We start from the raw sequence: 18,023 nt of genomic DNA on the forward strand, positions 1-18,023 counted from the left end.
GGCTGAAAGACAAACTCATACTTCTGTATCAACTAGTGGACTCTAACTGAAGGTTTACATATTTCTTCCTGTTTATTCCCCCCCCCCCTTTTTTCCCAAAGGTGAGGATGAAATTTTACTGAAGAATCTGGATAACAGAGAATGGATCTAATCCATTTCTAAGAATATCTGGTCAGCAACTGACTGTGATTCTAAATATATCAAAATGCTATTTGCTAAGCCTGGGAAAATTCTGTCTCTGCTCACTTGATTTAGCCTTAACCTGTTGAACTTGGAGCCCCAGCAGGAGCCAGAGGGCAGCATGTCGCATTCAGGCTTTATATGCTTGAAGAACAGGATTCAGGAGAAGGCACTAAGTACATAGATTCCTGGGTTAGGAGGACTGCTAAGTGAATTTTTGTTTGGTCAGTAATGCATATAATTTCAGAAGATGAAAATTATTCTCTTATCCTTCTTTTTAATAGAGCTAATCTTAGAATACTTTTGTTATGTTTCCTAAGTCACCCCCAATAATGATGCTGATTCTAGGAGGGGCCAGAGGACATCGCCTGGTATAAGAAGCACTGTGTATATGCTTGCTTTGAAGGGGTGAGGATTTCTTTCCTGTGTATTATGGACATTTAAGTGTGGCTGGATCTCTCAGGGCACGTTCTCTACCCCATGGTTTGAAATCAGAGTGAAGTCAGACGGCAGACATAGGAAACCTTCCATTTTCAGAGTTTTTGACCCCAAAGACAGCTGTTGGGCATGGCTAACACTGCCCCCCATCCCATTTAAGACAAATCAGGTTAAGTATTTTCAAGCCTGGAAGAAAGGCTCAGTTTTCTAGAATGGTCACTGAGGACACCCTGAGCTGCTCTGTGTGTATAGAATTTGTTTTCTCTTACTCAAAAGAAGGGACCAAGCCAGGCGATACTTTGGTTATGTATGTACTTTCGGAGGTAGCATAGCATTGTGATCATTAATTCCAACTTTGAAGTAGATTGACCCTGGGTCGGAATTCCAGCTCCGTCACTTATCCAACTTTGTCATTTTCTGCATGTTACTTAATTTTTCATATCTGTGTCTCTCCTCGTGAAGCGAGAACAGTAGTAGTACTTACTTCAAAGGCTTCTTGTGAGAATTAAGTGGGATAATTCACGCTAAGGACTTTAGCCTGGTGCCTGCTAGTCTTTTAAGGATTATCGTTATTATCCCTATCCCAAGACTTCTTGGGTTTTGAGATATTGGATGTCACATACCTTTTAAATCTCACAGTTTGTCCATAAGTCAACACCACTACATGTCAGAGGCACCGGACACACGGGATCCTCATACCAGCAAAGGGAGAGCTGAGGCTCGGGGGTAGCGCCGTCATTATCGAAGGCTCGGGATAAGACAATGACTGAACTGGACACACCAGCCAACCAAAGAGTCCAAGTATTTTGAAAGAACAGTTCCTTCTTTACACAGCTGTCCTTTGCGTTTAGTCTTATAAATAGGTTTAAAGGTGTAACTCTTAATATTTACCTTTTTCTTTGACACCGAATTGCCCCCACCTGCCCCCTCTGAGGCTGTGGTTCCCTCAAGTTCTATTATTGGCAGTGTTTTTTCACTCTGATAAAGAATCCAGAGTACCAGGGGAATGTCCTCTTCCCGGGCAATTTATTCTGTACAACAGTGTCGGTTATGTACTGCCCTGGTTAGTGCTTTATGAACAAGAGCACGTCTGGAAAGCCATCACTTACTGTATGATTCCCACGTAGTTTTCAATCTCTGTCAGGGGAGCCTTCCTCCAGTTTTTTTTATATCCAATCACCAGAGTGTTTGGTTTCATTCTTCCTAAGCCCGAGGCCTAAACAAAGGAGATAAACACATGGGCGATCCTTACCAGACCAGGAAACTACCATTACAAATGAAAAATAATGTGCAAAAGAGCACTAAAGTAATGTTCTGAAGATTCTGAAGATTAGATTACATTTTAGTGCGTGTCCTTCATGCCCGTACCCAAGCATAAAATAGAAAGATTAGTTCTAAATCATCTCAGCCATAAATGGATTTTAGATGACAGAAATGTAGTTTTCTAAATTAGCAGTCATTTGCATTTCTTCTGATACACTCATTAAAATGGTTCAATAATTTAAAATCAAGTGAGGGTTGGCTTAACTGTTGGCATGCATGTTGTAACTTAGTGGTTCAAAGCTCATTTCTACCTGCTGTATCTATAATGTAATTAGCAATAAAAATCCATGTTTGGAAAATTCTTACACAGAAGGATCACTGAAACTTCTACTTATATTATTTATTGAAGAATAACTGAGCTGTGTTTCCAGAACCTAATCCTCTTACATGACAGTATCATTAACAGCCATCTTCCATATCAGAGGTTTCATTCCCCTCATTAGATGACAGGATATGGCTTCCAGTTAATTAAATTTAATCCAGCAATGTTACTGAGCACCTATTAATTGCAAAGTGCTATGTCAGGTGCTGTGAGAGAGTGGTGAGGCATATTCTTTGGCCTGAAGGAGCTTAGAATAAGGTTGAGGTGACAAGATATATACAAATAATTATAATTCAAGTGCAAATGCAGTAGGAAATCATATGGAAGCATAAAGGAAGAAAAATTGAATTCCAGCTAAAGATTCATGAATGATTTCATGGGAGAGGTGGCATTTGCTTTGGGTCTTGCAGGTTGATTAGATGTTGCCACGTAAAGGTAAGGAGAGTAGTAGAAATGAAGGAAGGATATTCTGGGTCACATGAATGGTGAAACAAATGACCAGAGAGAATTTTAGAGAGGACAGTAGCAAGTGGAAGGAGATAGGCATTGATGGAGAGTTCCTGAAATAAACTTTGCCTCCACCACATTTGGTGTATTGCCCTTCAAAATGTACAAGTAGCAGGAGGGCTCCTCAGAGCTGTCATCTGGCCCTTGGCAGGTATGTGGCAGTGTGGATGTAGTCTTTTCCAAGCCTACAATTTGGGGATGTGGTCATTCGTACCATAATTTCTTAGATGCAAAGAAGGCTTTATACAAAACGGTGTAATTGTGAGTGCTTCTCTTTAATGCCACTCTGTCCTGCCCTTTCTGTCATGACCCCTCTGTACTCCTCTTTTCTTTGAAGAAATTCATGTGCACTCGCTTTATGCATTGTCAAATTTTTTACAATTTCTTCTGGATTAATATATTAACTGTTTTCCAAACCAATGTCTTTTCTCTCCCTGTTTTTATTCTATGTCTGTCCTCCCATTAGGAGCTGAGATTTTTTAAAAAAATTATTTTACTAATCTTCCGTGATAATTTTGCATTAAATGTGTAACCTTCCCAACATATTTAACCAGAGCTACTGAAAAGTAACTCACTACTAGAAGAAAAATCAGCATCTTCCAAAGACATTTATTTCCATGGTTTAGCAAATTAATAACAGATGAAAAGAGGCTCGTTGAGGGCAACAGGTCTTTCAGAAGTGGTTTCTTTGCACGTGCAGCTGCTTTGCGAGTGTTCTTCAGGGATATTAGAGACAGGAATGCATCAAATTCTCCTACTCTCCAAAATATTAAAACTTAATCAATGCTTTTTTCTTTCCTGTCTGCACACCATGAGAGTAACCTGGATGCAATCCTGAATTTTGACACTCTTGTGTATGGCAACTCGGAAAGTTAATACATCATTTAATGTATGTAGAATCATGTTTTTCCAACCATATTAAAGCCAAAATTATTAGAAAGCCAAGCCCTACAGCTTCTGAGGTTCTCTTGGATTCCTATAGGATTCTCTGGCCCTCTAAATTCTGAAGATCAGAACTAGGGAAAGAGTCTATATATTTATTATAGAAGGGGAGGAAAAAGCAAAGCATAAGGGAGAAAAGAGGGAAGAATTGTGGGCTTTAGTGTTGAACCACAGAGATGATTACATTTAATTTAACATTCTGGAAATAATTTAGGAGGATAGGGAGATTTTACACCCAGATCACCAGGCATTTATTTAGTCTTGCAGCTGCCCTCACACCATTTACAAAAGAAAAAAGGAAAAGAATGCCTGACTTGAGCATTGCTATATGCAGTATGAGATGTAAAAATAGTTTGAAGTTTTAATAAGATCGTGAACATCGTCAACCCTCAGAACAAATTTGCATTTCAATAAGTATGGGGACAGAATGTGTGCTGTTGGCCAAAGGCAACCTCATTTTCCATTTCCAGTGTGTCACTCATAGTTCACTGTAATAGAACCTCTCTGCTTTTGTTTTGCTTTGCCTATCCTCAGGAATTCGAAATGAATTCCTTACCCATCTGCATTGATCTCTGATGCTAGTCTACCTGGAGCCATTCCATTTGGGAGCTTCATTAAAATGGAGTGCTAATTGTCTTTCGACTCTGTCTTCATTCCCTCAGTGCCAGCCTTACCTGAAGGAGACTCCGGACACCATCTCTGAAACAATCTGCCGCCACTGCAGCATAAAAAGCCTTGATTTTGTTCTTTATAAGCCAGGCCTGCTTTTTTGCCATGCCACTGTTCATCTCTTTAACACACAGCTTGCGCGGTCCCTGTACGACACAATGAGATATTGGTTAGCAGCCCTGCTGTTATACATCGCACTGCTGTTGTTTTCTAAAGGACAAAAATAGCCAGCAATGCCCCATCGAGTTAAGAAATGGGAGAGAGGGGAAAACGCCTCACTAAACAGGGTTCACACAAATTCAACCTTCTGGAGAGGACCTGGGCTGCTCACATTACTCACTTTCCAGGCGGAATGTCTTGTCGTATTAACACCTGCTTAATTAACTGCCTCATGTCAAATGAAAGAAAGAGCTGAGGGCATCGTGGCACCTGAGAAAAACACTGAAAATATGATTGAAGAAATTCAGGATAAATACACAGTCAACCTTTGACTCAATAGCGAGAGCCACATTCAGCAAGGAAATCTCACCTAGAGCCCAATTTCAAGAAATGTGACGGCACTCCTGGGAGCCGAAACATGGTGAGTTGCAAATCCTGGCATGAACTACCACATCTTAACAATTCTAATAGGCTCTTTCATTGCTTTTGTGTGTGGTGAAGATACCCTCACACCACTTCTCCTTGTGTAATGTTGACATACTCCTATTCAAATGCACATTTCCCACTCACTCAATGAAGTTGATGGGAACACAAGTTCACATACCTGTGGCATAGGAAGAATAAAAGAGATTAAGAGACAAAGAGGCAGGTGTGGTGGTGGTAGATGAAGCTTTTTATAATTTAAAAATGAGTTCTGGAAACTCATTTTTAACAAAAATTTCTGTTCTTGCTTCTGACTCCTTAAAAGTCCAAGCTAGCTCTATTCTTTGCATGTTTCAAATCAATCCAAAAGGTATTTCTGATTATCTAGTATGTGTCTGACAAGGGTACAAATCTACTACTTTCCTGGAAATTCTTTCAGTTCATGAAGAGATTTGGTATTTTATTGAATTGCCTTAGATTTCTTACTGACCACCTGAGGTCTTAGTAAAATGCAGTGTGTAGGACAGGAATGGGGTTCAAGTTTCTGCACTTCTAACATACTCCCAGGTGACACAGATGCTGCTGGTCCTCAGACCATGCTTGGGGTCGTGGGCTTAGAGGGTCTTGGACTAGAGGGAAAGAGCTTGGTACTATGAAAAAGACACCAGGTTTTGTGGTCAGACAGAACTGGGTCCTAAGCTTGGCTGCTTTGGAGGTAATAAATGATCTCTGAGCTTTGGTATGTTATTCTGGAAACAGGGATCAAGTCTATCCTGCAGGCTTTTTCAAGTAATCGTGATAAAGTGCCTAGTACGGTGTCTGGAATAAAGTAGGTGCTCATCCAAAGTTGATTTTTACTATCTTAAATGAGTGCTCACAATCTTGTCGAAGCCCCAGACCTAGTCCCACCACTGTGTTTGTTCCACAACAGTTCTGAGAGAGCAGTGAACAGGGAGCCAGACCTGGCTCTGGCACTGACTAGCTGATACCCCGGGTGTCCCAACTGTCTTCTCTTGATGTGAGCTCTACATTTGGAAGAATAAGAAAGTTGTCTAGGTCATCACCATCCAGTGTGATAGCCTGTATCCGTATGTTGCTATTGAGCTTTTGAAATGTGGCTGGTCCACATTGAAATGTACAAGAAGTGTAAAACATACACTGGATTTTGAAGCCTTAGTATGAAAAAAAAGAATGTAAAATATCTCATTAATATTTTTATGTTGATTACATATTGAAATGATAACATTCTGGATGCATTGCATTTACCTGTGTTGACTAAAAAAATGCATAACCTAAAAGTTGAAAGTTATGTTTTATTCGGCAGACTTTCTGAGGACTCCAGCCTGGGAGGTGGCCTCAGATGGCTCTCAGAGCCTGCTCCAAAGAGGCAGGGGAGGAGCCAGGATATATAGGAGTTTTGCCACAAAGCCCAGGTAGTCGGCACATCAAAAGATTACTGTTAATTAAAGAGAACCAGATACCTCAAGTTAAGGAATTTAGCCCTTTTCTGTGTAAGGGAAGGTGCAAAAGTGTGGGCACCTTGAAATCATTTCTTTGATATGCACCTAGCCGTCTAGGGCCAGTATCTCGTGCTTTCCCATCCCAGGCTCCCTCTGGGGGCACCACTGGGGGTGGCTGCAGAGGCCGGGCTGCCTGCTCGTCTTCATCCTGAGTTCCCTCTGCTCACTGTTGTGGGCGGTGGTGGTGCCTAATGGCTTGGCCGCAGCATCCTTTGTTTACTGATACGGCAGGCAATGTTTTTAATTCACATCTGTTTCTTTTTACTTCCTTTAATTGGCTACTAGAAAATTTGAAGTTCCATTTGTGGCACATATTAGTTTTCTATTACACAACACTAGATGTTTTCTGGGGTTTCTTCTACTTTCATATTCTGTTTAAATTGGATTAGATTCTTTGTGCACTTATTTTTACCAGAATACTTTCTAGAATATAACAATACATCAAAACATGTAATGTAAGTTTGGCTACCGTGCATTATAGTTAAAAAACAAGAACCTCCAATAGAGATGGAGATGGTTAAGGTATAGGAAGGGTGGTTATTAAACCAGAAGACCTAGCCTGGGGAAGATTTATCATTATAGATCAAATTTTGCTCAGGATACTAAACTGTCAATTCATTTTGAATCACTACTCCTTCTTCGGAATTCTAGGCACCATCAATTGCAAAAGAAAGAGGAACTATTTTATTCAAGGAAGCTGAAGGGTAGCAAAAACCATGAGACAGAAGAATGACCAACAGCTGGGAAAGGTATCAGACCATCAGTGTATTGACTTGTGTCACAAAGACTGTGACTCCTTGGGGAAACTGGCATTTATTTAAATAAATATAGTCTAATGTGTAACTATTAGTATTAGAGAAATCCAGATTAAACAATAATTGTGACAGAGAGATTTACTTTAATGCCTAAATTTGCCATATTGAGAAGTCATAAAAATATTTCATGCAGGATCTCTCTTTGCTAAAAGCGGTTATAATACCCTTGTAGCACACTTACTAATGTGAAGCGGGCTGCAGTACAAATGTAGTATGGAAAAAGCAAACAACAAGAGGGGAAGATATCCTGGAACATAGTTATTCAACATCCAAATACGTCATAGTCACAAAAATGGATTTTACCACCCAATTAAAATATTATAGAGGTTAGCTCAGTTAGGATCCAAAGTATGAGTATATAAATTAATTCAGGATTTGAACAAAGATGCTCTAAGAATTTTGTATGTATTGTAACTCTGACTTTGATTGAGAAGGGAATTCTAATTATTTAATCTGGAGAAGAAATTGATGTGACACTACTTCAAATAAATGAGTATTATGAAAAAGAATTTCCACAGGGTTTCCAATATCGTGGGGATCAAACAGAGGAATCTGGGTCAAATGCAGTGTTCTTTCCAACTTTTATATTTTAAAACATTGAGAGTCCTATTGCTCTGTCTTTGCTTTCATTGCCTCTCTGGTTGGAACTGTGGGAAAGAAAAAATTTCCCTTTCAAATCAGGTGCATATTTCATCTCACCATGCATCCCCGTGTCCGCTCATAGGTCACTGCATTCTTCCTGAGTTTTGTCATGTCATTAATTTATTAGCATCATGACAGAGATTCCATGACTAAAGAAGAATAAATGTATCTTAAAAAAAAGCATTTTTTTCTTGATGGAGCATAAATACCCCTTCTCTTTTCAATTTAAGAATTTGTGAAGACCTCTTGAATTGATTCAGGGGCTCACCATTTTCCAAGGTCCATCACAGCAAACAGGTGGCAAGTCAGTGATTCAGAACCTGACTGTGTGTCTCAAAAGTCCGTGAGCACCAGCTTCCTAAAGTTAAAACTTAAACTTTTATCTCTCAATATCACCGCTACTATTTAACCTTTTTCACAACGTTGGCCTAATCATCAACCACTACGCTTTTGGGAAAAAAAATTTAATAAGTTGACTTTCCCTACGTTGCTTTCCATCTGTTTCTTGGTAAAAATGATTGACGACTGAGCGTGAGCTGGAAAATGGTGACAGCACCTACAGCCCCAGGAGCCCACAGAAAGTAACTACCTGGGAAGTCATTAACTGATACAGTAACTATTTTCTGTCCCCAAGAGAACACCTGGCACCTGGGAACAAGACCTTTGGGCCTTGCTGGGAGAGGCCAGCACAGTGATGTGCAAAGTGGTCCAGTATACACATCAAACAACCAGAGCCATTAGTGGTATAGACTCAAGTACTTACTTGCATGAAATGATATTCCAGAATCATACTCATTTATTATAATTAAAGCAGCAAAGAGTTAATTAAAAGCATTATCTCATCTCTATAAAAAAGATCTTTTCTCCCTTGCTCATATATGACTGTTTATATTCCCAGTTCACTTCTCCTATCCTAAAGGTATTTTATTGTCTCCTAAACTAAGTTTTCTCTAAATTGCTGGAGAAGAAAAACACCCCCAAACTGCTTATTCCATCAAAACTGGCTCTTGTATTATATTGGCCAAAATGAAATCCACTAATCCAGGGCACCAAAGTTGATAATACGGGAGAAGGGTGCTTGATAAGATTTTTGGAAATCCTCTAGGGTCACGGTTGGTCATTACTTAACCTGTCAATCTTGTGTAGACAGTAGGAGTCCCTCTACCCTCTATGGGATAATTACCTTGAGTTGTATTGTTTGAGTTACTATCCCATAAACGCACTGAGAGAAAAGAGAATATGACCAGCTTGCTTCATGCAGCATTTAGAGTATTGCCATGTGTAAAAAGATGCTTAAATGCCGGTCATGGTGACATGTGGTAAATGAATCCCTGCATCATGGCACAGTCGACTGGCCCCGGGGTAACACAGCTTCCTGACAGCCCTGTTCCCTGGCAGGTATTGGAAGTCTGGGGAGTGGTACCTGATTCTAACAGCACGCTCAGGGATGCAGGTCTGCTAAGGAGGTCTCCTCGTGGTGTAACACAGAACGCAGTCGGGTGACTTGATATCCTGGCTCTGCCACTTTCTTGTTCCTGTGTCCCTGTGCATAATTTAATTTTCCTGGATCTGACTTTTCTTATCAGTAAAATGAGAACAGAGCTTCTTTTCCTTTCTGCCTCACTAGACTGTTCTGTAGATGAAATATGAAAAATTGTAGGAAAACATTTTGAAGAACAGGTAAGTATTATAACAATACATTGACATGGCTGAGAATTCTGAGTGGTGGTTGTGCGTGAGAGAGAAAGAGAGAGAAACAGACAGCGAGAAATATACAGAGAGATTGAGAGAGAGCGCTTTGGGAACACAAGTAGAGAGGCAGGCTGGTTTGGAGAACTTGGACTTATTATTTTGTTATAATTTTAATGGCTTCTCCTCACTTTAGTGATTGGTGATTGGTCAATAATTATGGTTAAATGTTTAGCATCGACTTTGAACACCTCCTGGGAAGACCACCAATAAATTACCATTAGTCCACCACATACTTCCTGAACAAGAAGGAACTCGTTCAGCTCTGAGTGTTTATCTAAGGCATGGAAAACTTGATGTAGCTCCCTAGGTATCTGTAGTGTCATCCAGTTTATCCAAATATTTAACCTCAATGCTACGTGCTGTCATTTAAGGCCAGTGTGTCTGGCTCCCTCCTCATGGGTTAATCTATATACTAGTGCTCTCTAGCTCATTCTATCCTTTCATATTTCTGGGGACAGTTATCACCCCAAATGTTTTCATTTGATTTCTGAGCCAGTTCTCTTTTTCTCGACTCAAAGGCCATCATTTGGAAATATTTATCATTTTTATTTCGTCTCCTGTGAAATCTGAAATGCATTTTATCCACTCGTTTAAATTCGGGGTCATGGGCCCTTGCTAGTCCTTGTTACATGAATCAAGGCCGAGGGTTCTCGTCCAAACTGCCTTGCCAGTCTTCTGTCACTGCGGGTACCTGATGGGCTCACCTAAAAGAGCACAAGTGAGCAGGGAGGGAAAAGCACCTTCTGGGGTGAAGTGGTTCTTACCACAAAGACTTCGCAGCAGATGCAAAGGCCACTGTTCTTGGTAAAGGCGTGAGTTATATCCAAGAGAGCAGGTCTCGTCATGGGTCCCCCTGTTAAGACAATGCATTGGGGCCTGGAAGTGGAGAAGAGAAGAGGTGAGAACTGGCCATGGCAGGAAGCCTGTTAGCCCAAAACCACCCCCATGGAAAGGACTGGTACAGAAGGCTTGGCAAAATGGGACAACCGCTCTCCTAAATATTTCTTAGGTCTCTCACCAGAAGTCTTGACTCATCATGACTTCCTGCCCATCTTGCCATCTTTGCATTCTCAGTTTAGTTAGTGATGGTAAAACTGCAAAGTAAGGAAAAGGTAGTCTTGTGTTCCCTCTATCTTCTTCCTCTGGACGTCACCTATCCCAGGTCCCCAACACAACTGTCCCTCTCCAACCAGTATTTTCATGTTATCTTCCTTCGTCTTCCTTGCAAAGGCTTGTGTCCTGAAGTTCCATTCAAAATAAGGTATAACTAATGAAGAGCTTAAAGTGTAACTGCCCCTAAGGGAATTCGGTCAGCCACAAAGCCTTAAGCTGAATGGAGACAGCAACAAAGGTTAAAATGTAGGGGGAATTGGGGACATCTTTCTGAAGTCACTTCATTGAGATCACCTCTATCTCTGTGTATGGAAGATGGCAGCCAGCACGAGGAAGGGTTTATACTTGGAGCATAGCTCAGCCTGGAAGAGAAGCCCTCGTTCATAGGGGGTGCTGTTTAAGTTTTGCAAGACTGCCTGTCTTACATAAAGCATGTCAATAGTGCATTTGTCTCCCACAAAGGAAAGCCGCTTCTAACGTGGAACACCACCAGGATGCATGAGAAGCCAAATTTACCTGAAATTTTTCACGTGGTCTTCCACTGTAGTTAGTCCCCAGAGCGTTGTCTAAAGCACTCACGTAAGAAAGAGCCTGCGTGGATGAGCCCCAGTTCACATCTGTGGACGAAGGAGGAATGTGGCATAAAAGCACTGAGCTTCCCTCTGTCTACTGTGAATAATTTTTATAAGTCCTTCCCTTCTATGATTTTCCTTGGCTGTGTCAGCAGTGACAAGTGCCCAGATTAGAGAAAACATAAATGTAATATTTCCAAGAAAGAGTACTGTGTCCTTCTATGAACACTTTGTGAATTCTTAGAAGTGAGACCTCTCTTTCCAGGTAAGGATCAGACGTTCAAGCTGCAGCCCCAGAAATCATACTTGGTGGGAGAGGCTGTGTTCTAACCACATTGCAGGCAGATGGACCTGGAGAAGTGATCAGCCCCTGAATTAATTCAAGAGGTCCTCACAAATTCTTAAACTGAAAAGAGAAAGGGCATTTCTGTATAAACAGTATGTAACAATCTTTATATTTTGAGTAATAAAACTGAATAGCTCAGGAATTCTTACTTCTTGGTGTCTATGGAGAAGGTCAACATTTAGCAAGCATTTTAGTTTGATTTTTTTAGGACCTAATTTTCATAACAAAGGAGGCAAGCATTACCATGCTCTGCCTTTTAAAAAATTAAATATTAGGTGGATCCTTTAAATTTTGTAAGAAGCTCTTGATGGGAACGCACAGATCCACCCCAGACTGACTTCACAGGGGCAGTGTACGGGATCTTTGAGTGCTGGCGGAAGCATCCTCTCTCGATGGTGGTGGTGGTTACAAGACTGTGTAAGTCTGTCAAAACTTACAGACTGTACATCTAAAGTAGGTTAATACTACCACACATAAACTATACCTGATGTTAAAGAATGCATAACGTAATAAAGAAAAGCCACAAACCAAATCCCATAAGGTAGTTACTAACTTTCCCAACTGTACTTGTGGTGTGAGGGTAAGGAGGGCAGTGAGGGCAGCTCAGGGCCTGTCTGGCCCCTGAGACGGGACCTCAGAGTTCCACACGCCTTAATCTCTAGCTTCTCCCAACTTCAGTCCATTCTTCTCACTGGTTCTAAAGTTAACATCCAAAGTTTGGATCCAACCGAATGCTCTCTGGCAGCCTCCTGTTTCTCCAGATTCTTTAGCATTACATTTAAGTTGCTTGTTTATCTGGCCCAACCCACCCTTGCAGGCTCACCTCAGCCGCCTTCTCCTCGGCACCCAAGGACTCCATCGTGCTAAAGGCCTTGACTGCTTCCTAAATACGCCACGAACTTGCGTGCTTTCTACTTCACTCATGTTTTCCCTTCTGCCTTAATAACCTTCTCTGGCTCTATCTGATTAACCAACCCCACCTTCTTTTTAAAGTAGCCTTTTTTAAAGTAGATTATTTGTTCATTCAACAAATATTTTTTTAATGCCTACGGAGGGCTTGACCCTGGGAACACAAGCCATGAACCAGGGGAGTTTTCTTGGACAACTCTAATCACAGTTAGTCACTTCCTCTCTTTTTCTCAGTGATTGTCCATGCCACTCTCACAGTGCTTACTCTGTTGTAATATAGTTAACTGCTTATGTGTGAGTCTGTGAACTCCTTGAGAACAGAGACTCTATCTCAATTGTCAGGAGTTTAGAAGGTGTTATACTGGAAAGCTTGTGGGGTTTGGTACCACACACACTCTAGTTACGATGTCAGCTCCATCACATCCTATGGTTACCTCAGCGAGTGCTCACCTCTTTGAGCTCCAGTTTATTCATCCATAAAATGGGACAAATAGTACCTAATATGCAACATTACTGTGAAGATTCAATGAGTGCACAATATACCACAGGTGCCCAACAAGGTTAACTATTGTTATTATTATATGACATTATATTATTAATAGCCACTATATACATGGTACACTACACAGGAAGTTGCAAAATAAACGCTTGTTGAGTGGATAGACAGCTACAGAGCGCTTTGGAGACCCCATCCTATACAGTCTTTCTTATCTTACCTGGCTTCTTATAAGTCACATAGATATAGAGGAAGAATTCAATGACATAGGTGATGACAGCTGCCCACCAGTTGATGACAAACATGACTGCACAGCACAGAACAGCTCCAAAAAGAGATACCCACATATTGTAAACACCATATGCGGGTCTCCATCCTGAAAATAAAAAAAAAAAATTCTATGTGCATAAAAGGAACTTCCACACTATTACCATCATACCACTGCATATTATTAGAATGCAGGTAACATGTTTTTTATTTTTCCTAGTATAAAAATCAGAACTTTTATGTCAAGTTCCTAACTCTGTTATTAGTTTTCTATGATCTTGGGTCCCAGGCCTATGAAGGTGTAATTACACAAAATAAGAAAGGTGAAATGTGAAAATGTGTCACTCATGGCCCCTCCACCCTTCCTGCATGCCCAGATATCTTCCTAAACTTTGAAACCCTGAGCATCTGATATCTATGTCATCAGGAGTTGAAAGGAGGCAGGAGAGATGGATAGAGTGGGGAATAGCAGAGTAAGTAGTAGCGGGGGACATATTGCTGGTCCAAGAAAGAGAAGGTTAAGACAATGGGTTTATATGGAGAAGGCAGAGTCGTCATCAAAGTCAATCCACTGGCTTTGTGCTAGCCCTTCTTTTACCCTAAGAGGATCATGCTTGCCCTTTCAGAAATAATAATCTATGACAAAAGAGGGAGAAATGTTTCTGCAGTGGCTTCTTAAATCTGATGCATTAACATATCAGGTATTTTGCAAAGAAAATATTTCTCACCGTTCATATATGCATTGAGGTTTCCCGTGTTTTATTAGTTCCCTAAAATGAAAGAAGCTGGGAGACAGTATAGTATGGTCAGGATAAAGAAGCTCTGATTTGAAAAGCACATTTGGTCTATGGGTGAAGTATATTTTAAATTTGGAGTTGCCAAAACACAACAGAGTTTTCAGTCTTCAGGAGCAATTTCCAAAATGGCCACAAGATGGAAATAGCATTTCAAGAACGTTACTGGAAATGCCCTTATTTTTCTGAACCTATGCCTGTGTGTGTGTGTGTGTGTGTGTGTGTGTGTGTGTGTGAGAGAGAGAGAGAGAAAGAGAGGGAGAGGGAGAGGACAGAGAGACAGAGAGAGAGGGAGGGGAGGGGGGAGAGAGAGGGGGGAGAGAGATTTTCTGGGTTTGGTATCTATGTGTCTCGCTCTGTGTCCTTTTCTATTTTTCCTTCTCCTCTTCCTCTTTCTTTGCTTCCTTTCTGCTCTTACCCCTGCCAACCTCTGTTACTTAACTTTGTTTTTAAAAATGATCATAACACGGCATAGAGGCACACATTTCAATGATGTGTTGTATTCACTGACTAGAACCTTCTGTTCTCTGCCTAAAAGAAGGCAACAAAACAGAAACAAAAATTCCTCAGTTATCTTCGGGTGCCCAGCGACCTTGGGTGGGTGAAGGCTCTCCTTCCACCTATATTTTGTCTTACTGGCAGCATGTTTTCCAAAGGAGGTTTGAGACCACGGCAGGCCCTAAAAAAGCAGAGATGTGTTTATAACCCCGATCAAAGTCCTTCGTAGTGAAGGAATTTTCTGAAGGTCGATAATGATAATGACATGTCTCTATTCTGGTTTGAAAGGCAGAAAAAGCCCCAATGGCTAGTGGAAGCAAAGAAGAGGTGAGAGGATGACCAGATAGGGGTTCTTCTGTGTGAAATTTTGCACCGCTTTAAACCACAGTCTGAGGGGCGCAGGGATGTGACCAGCTTCGGTGCGAATCTGCATTGACTGCACTCAGCGGGTAATTATGGGAACTACTCATCCTTCTCTGCTGCACCGTGGGCAGGAAACAAATTGATAGTAAGGGACTTTCAAATATATACATTCATTCCACTTCTGTGGTCACTTTCACCCTGGAAATAAATAGTGGTGTTTTTCTACTGCTAAAATAAATGTGGTTTCTCTTGCAGTGAATAATTTATTGCCGCAGGAGAAAATTGACTTTACGGTTGGTCAAAAAGGCCATTGCTCAGATGATTCTTTTTCTATTTCAGAAGTCATCCCGCAACCTACCAAAAGAAAGCGAATTACACTGCCCACTAGGATATAAGGAAACATATAAACACAGATTGAGCACTTTTCACTGACTTACTTCATTTTATTGAGACAAACTAGGTATTTGCTTAGGCTTATTTTAGTTCTGAAAAGTCAACTTACCTGGAGATTTGGCATAAGAGGCATGGAAGCAGGAGAAATTAATAAGTGCATATGAGGCCAGGAAGAAGTTGGAGATGATGGGAGCAATGGTGTTCAGTTCCGCTGTGAACAAAGCAGAATTGAGTGTGTACATATGAGTGATGAGACCAGGGGCTGAACAGCTGTTACAGCCTGGAAGCTTGCCTTTATTTGGAACTTGAAAACATAGCTAGCATCTGTCAAAGTTTAAGAAGTTAGTGATTTTTCTTTGGGGCTGCACTAATTTCCAAATATATTTTTATCCAGGGTTTCCATAAAGTGAGAAACAAGGAAACTTACCAGTGAGAAAATAGACAATTAAGACCTCTACCTACAAAAATTCAACTGGAAGTGGGTAGAGTGGGGACCAGGCAGACGACAAACTCCCCTGTGCCTGCTGCAGGGGTACCAAGTCCAGGGTTCTCTACTGGTTCTGTATGCAATCAAAAGGTTCTGCATGGTGACAGGTTAAATGCCAGTGCACCAGAACCCTCTCACTGGATATGACTCTGCACCCAGCTTGCTCTCTGTGCCTTTCCGAACTCTTGTTAGTCATCTGCACTTTTTTCCTACTCTAGAGAGATCTACTTCTCAAGGTTTGCCAAAAAAGAGTTTTACCTCAGTAGCTAAATGTCCAGTATGGTTGAAGACTAGCTGAGTTGTTTACTGTATGATATAAAAAATAATTTAGAGACATGCTTGTTTATCTGAAGGTCAGACAGCTACCAACCTCAGTGATGCAGATGCAAATGGCAGCTGGTTGTGACTCTAGAACAGGGATGCCAGCAAGAAAGTAGGCAAAAGTAGCTGCTGTCAAGCTGGTGCCATGAAGCTGATCGACAGGTTCGGAGAGAGTGACTTTTAAGAATATTATCTGATTTCTACAACTTGTAAAATTTTGGGCTGTTTGATCACTTAAATGCAATCTAGGACAATAATTTGAAGTCCTAACTGCTTAAATTACATAATTGAAACATTATCTACACATAATCACTTTTTGTTCAATTTTTTAAAAATCTAATGGAATTATGTGTAGTTATAGAGAATCATGACTTCCCCTCTTCTTCCTTGTAGAAATCGTACGCAGATTCGTGAATTATAGTCACTTCCTGGGTTCACGGGATGAGGAGGAGCCCTCACTGTTTCGCACCACTGTGGGCTCGGCCCGTCTGTGCAGTTACCATCATCCTCGTCTTTTCTTTTTTCCTCTCATACGCTCCACCGCAGTGGTAGTACCTTGGTGAGGAGGGAGGAATGTGCAGGCTAACGTTGACGCACGTGCCTCTCTAAGATTGTGCAGCTATTTCTATATTGCTTAGGGAGAAGGGGCCCAGATTTCTGCTTAAGGAGAAAGAGCTGAGGTAAGTGACTCACAAACCTTAGTGGTCTAAGGATTTCAGGAACTTGTAAAAATATAGAGTCCTTATCACCAAGGATTCTGATTCTAACTCTGACGTTGGGCCTGGCAAGTCTGCGCCTCAACAAACCCACAGGTGATTTTCATTCTGACACAGGTGGTCAACAGACCACATTTTGAGAACAGACACTTCAGCTCTCTTGCTAGCTGCCAGACCAGGAGATGTAAAGACAGGTGGCATCTGGAGGAGACCGTGGGATTAGACAATATTGGGCAGATTGGAGGAAGGATTCAGTTGCATTTGGTTGGATGGATTTCCAACATTCAGATTCAAAGAAGAGATTAAAGTCCAAAGCCTGCCTCGAGTCCTCAAAGGCCCTCTACACACGGGGATTTCTCATTTCCTTCTTAGACGCACTTCAACATTCCCAAATGGGGTATTAAACATAAAACAGGTAATTTCTCAAGCTCAAAGGAAAACCCTATGAGTAATCAGAAGAATTCTTTGGCTTTCAGTAAGAACAAGAAAACTACAAACCAATAAGAATGAACGCCATGGCTATAACGAAAGTGAGGAAGTATCCTCTCAGGGGTTCATTGTTTTTCCCATATCCCTTTGCAAAGAACTGCAGGGCTTTGTAGATGTTGTCCTTGCACAGAGCCTAGTGGAAAGGAAGAGGAGAAATCCGTCATTTATATCTATGCACAGTCATTTTCCCTGGGTGATTCAAACAAGAAGATCTGGGGAAAGATGAAGGAATACACAACATGAGGCACGAGTTAACACTGTAGTTTGTCATTCTTTATGTTATTTGAATCGATCTTGACTATGTGGCAGACATAGCATTTGAGCCAGATGCAAACATTAAACTGTTTCGGAAAATGATGGAAAATGATTGCCGGTGAGAATGGATATTTCAGCTTGATCCCCGTTCAGCAGCAAACAGCAGGAGGGAGAAGCTACGCTCTTGCGCCTGTGTCACCTGGAAGACTTTGGGTGCGCTGACGAGGGAGGCCAGGGCCGAGGAGAGAGTTGCGGAGAAGATGCCAGCAGTGATGAGGGGGCCAAACCCTGACACCATGCTCATGACCTTGA

The 18,023-nt window shown here is 41.2% G+C and overlaps 1 protein-coding gene across 1 annotated transcript in view; it reads right to left on the bottom strand.

Moving 5' to 3' along the window:
- The window catches only part of SLC12A1 (solute carrier family 12 member 1), a 77,045-nt gene that overhangs the window by 26,716 nt on the left and 32,306 nt on the right, over positions 1 to 18,023 (bottom strand). The window contains 9 exon segments of the mRNA XM_032481244.1: positions 1,728 to 1,834; positions 4,387 to 4,527; positions 10,457 to 10,568; positions 11,322 to 11,359; positions 11,361 to 11,422; positions 13,349 to 13,504; positions 15,553 to 15,654; positions 17,466 to 17,589; positions 17,911 to 18,018. Of these exon segments, the coding sequence (XP_032337135.1) occupies positions 1,728 to 1,834; positions 4,387 to 4,527; positions 10,457 to 10,568; positions 11,322 to 11,359; positions 11,361 to 11,422; positions 13,349 to 13,504; positions 15,553 to 15,654; positions 17,466 to 17,589; positions 17,911 to 18,018 (950 nt within the window).

This window comes from Camelus ferus, chromosome 6 (genome assembly GCF_009834535.1).
Source record: "Camelus ferus isolate YT-003-E chromosome 6, BCGSAC_Cfer_1.0, whole genome shotgun sequence".
Classification (NCBI taxonomy): Eukaryota; Metazoa; Chordata; class Mammalia; order Artiodactyla; family Camelidae; genus Camelus; species Camelus ferus.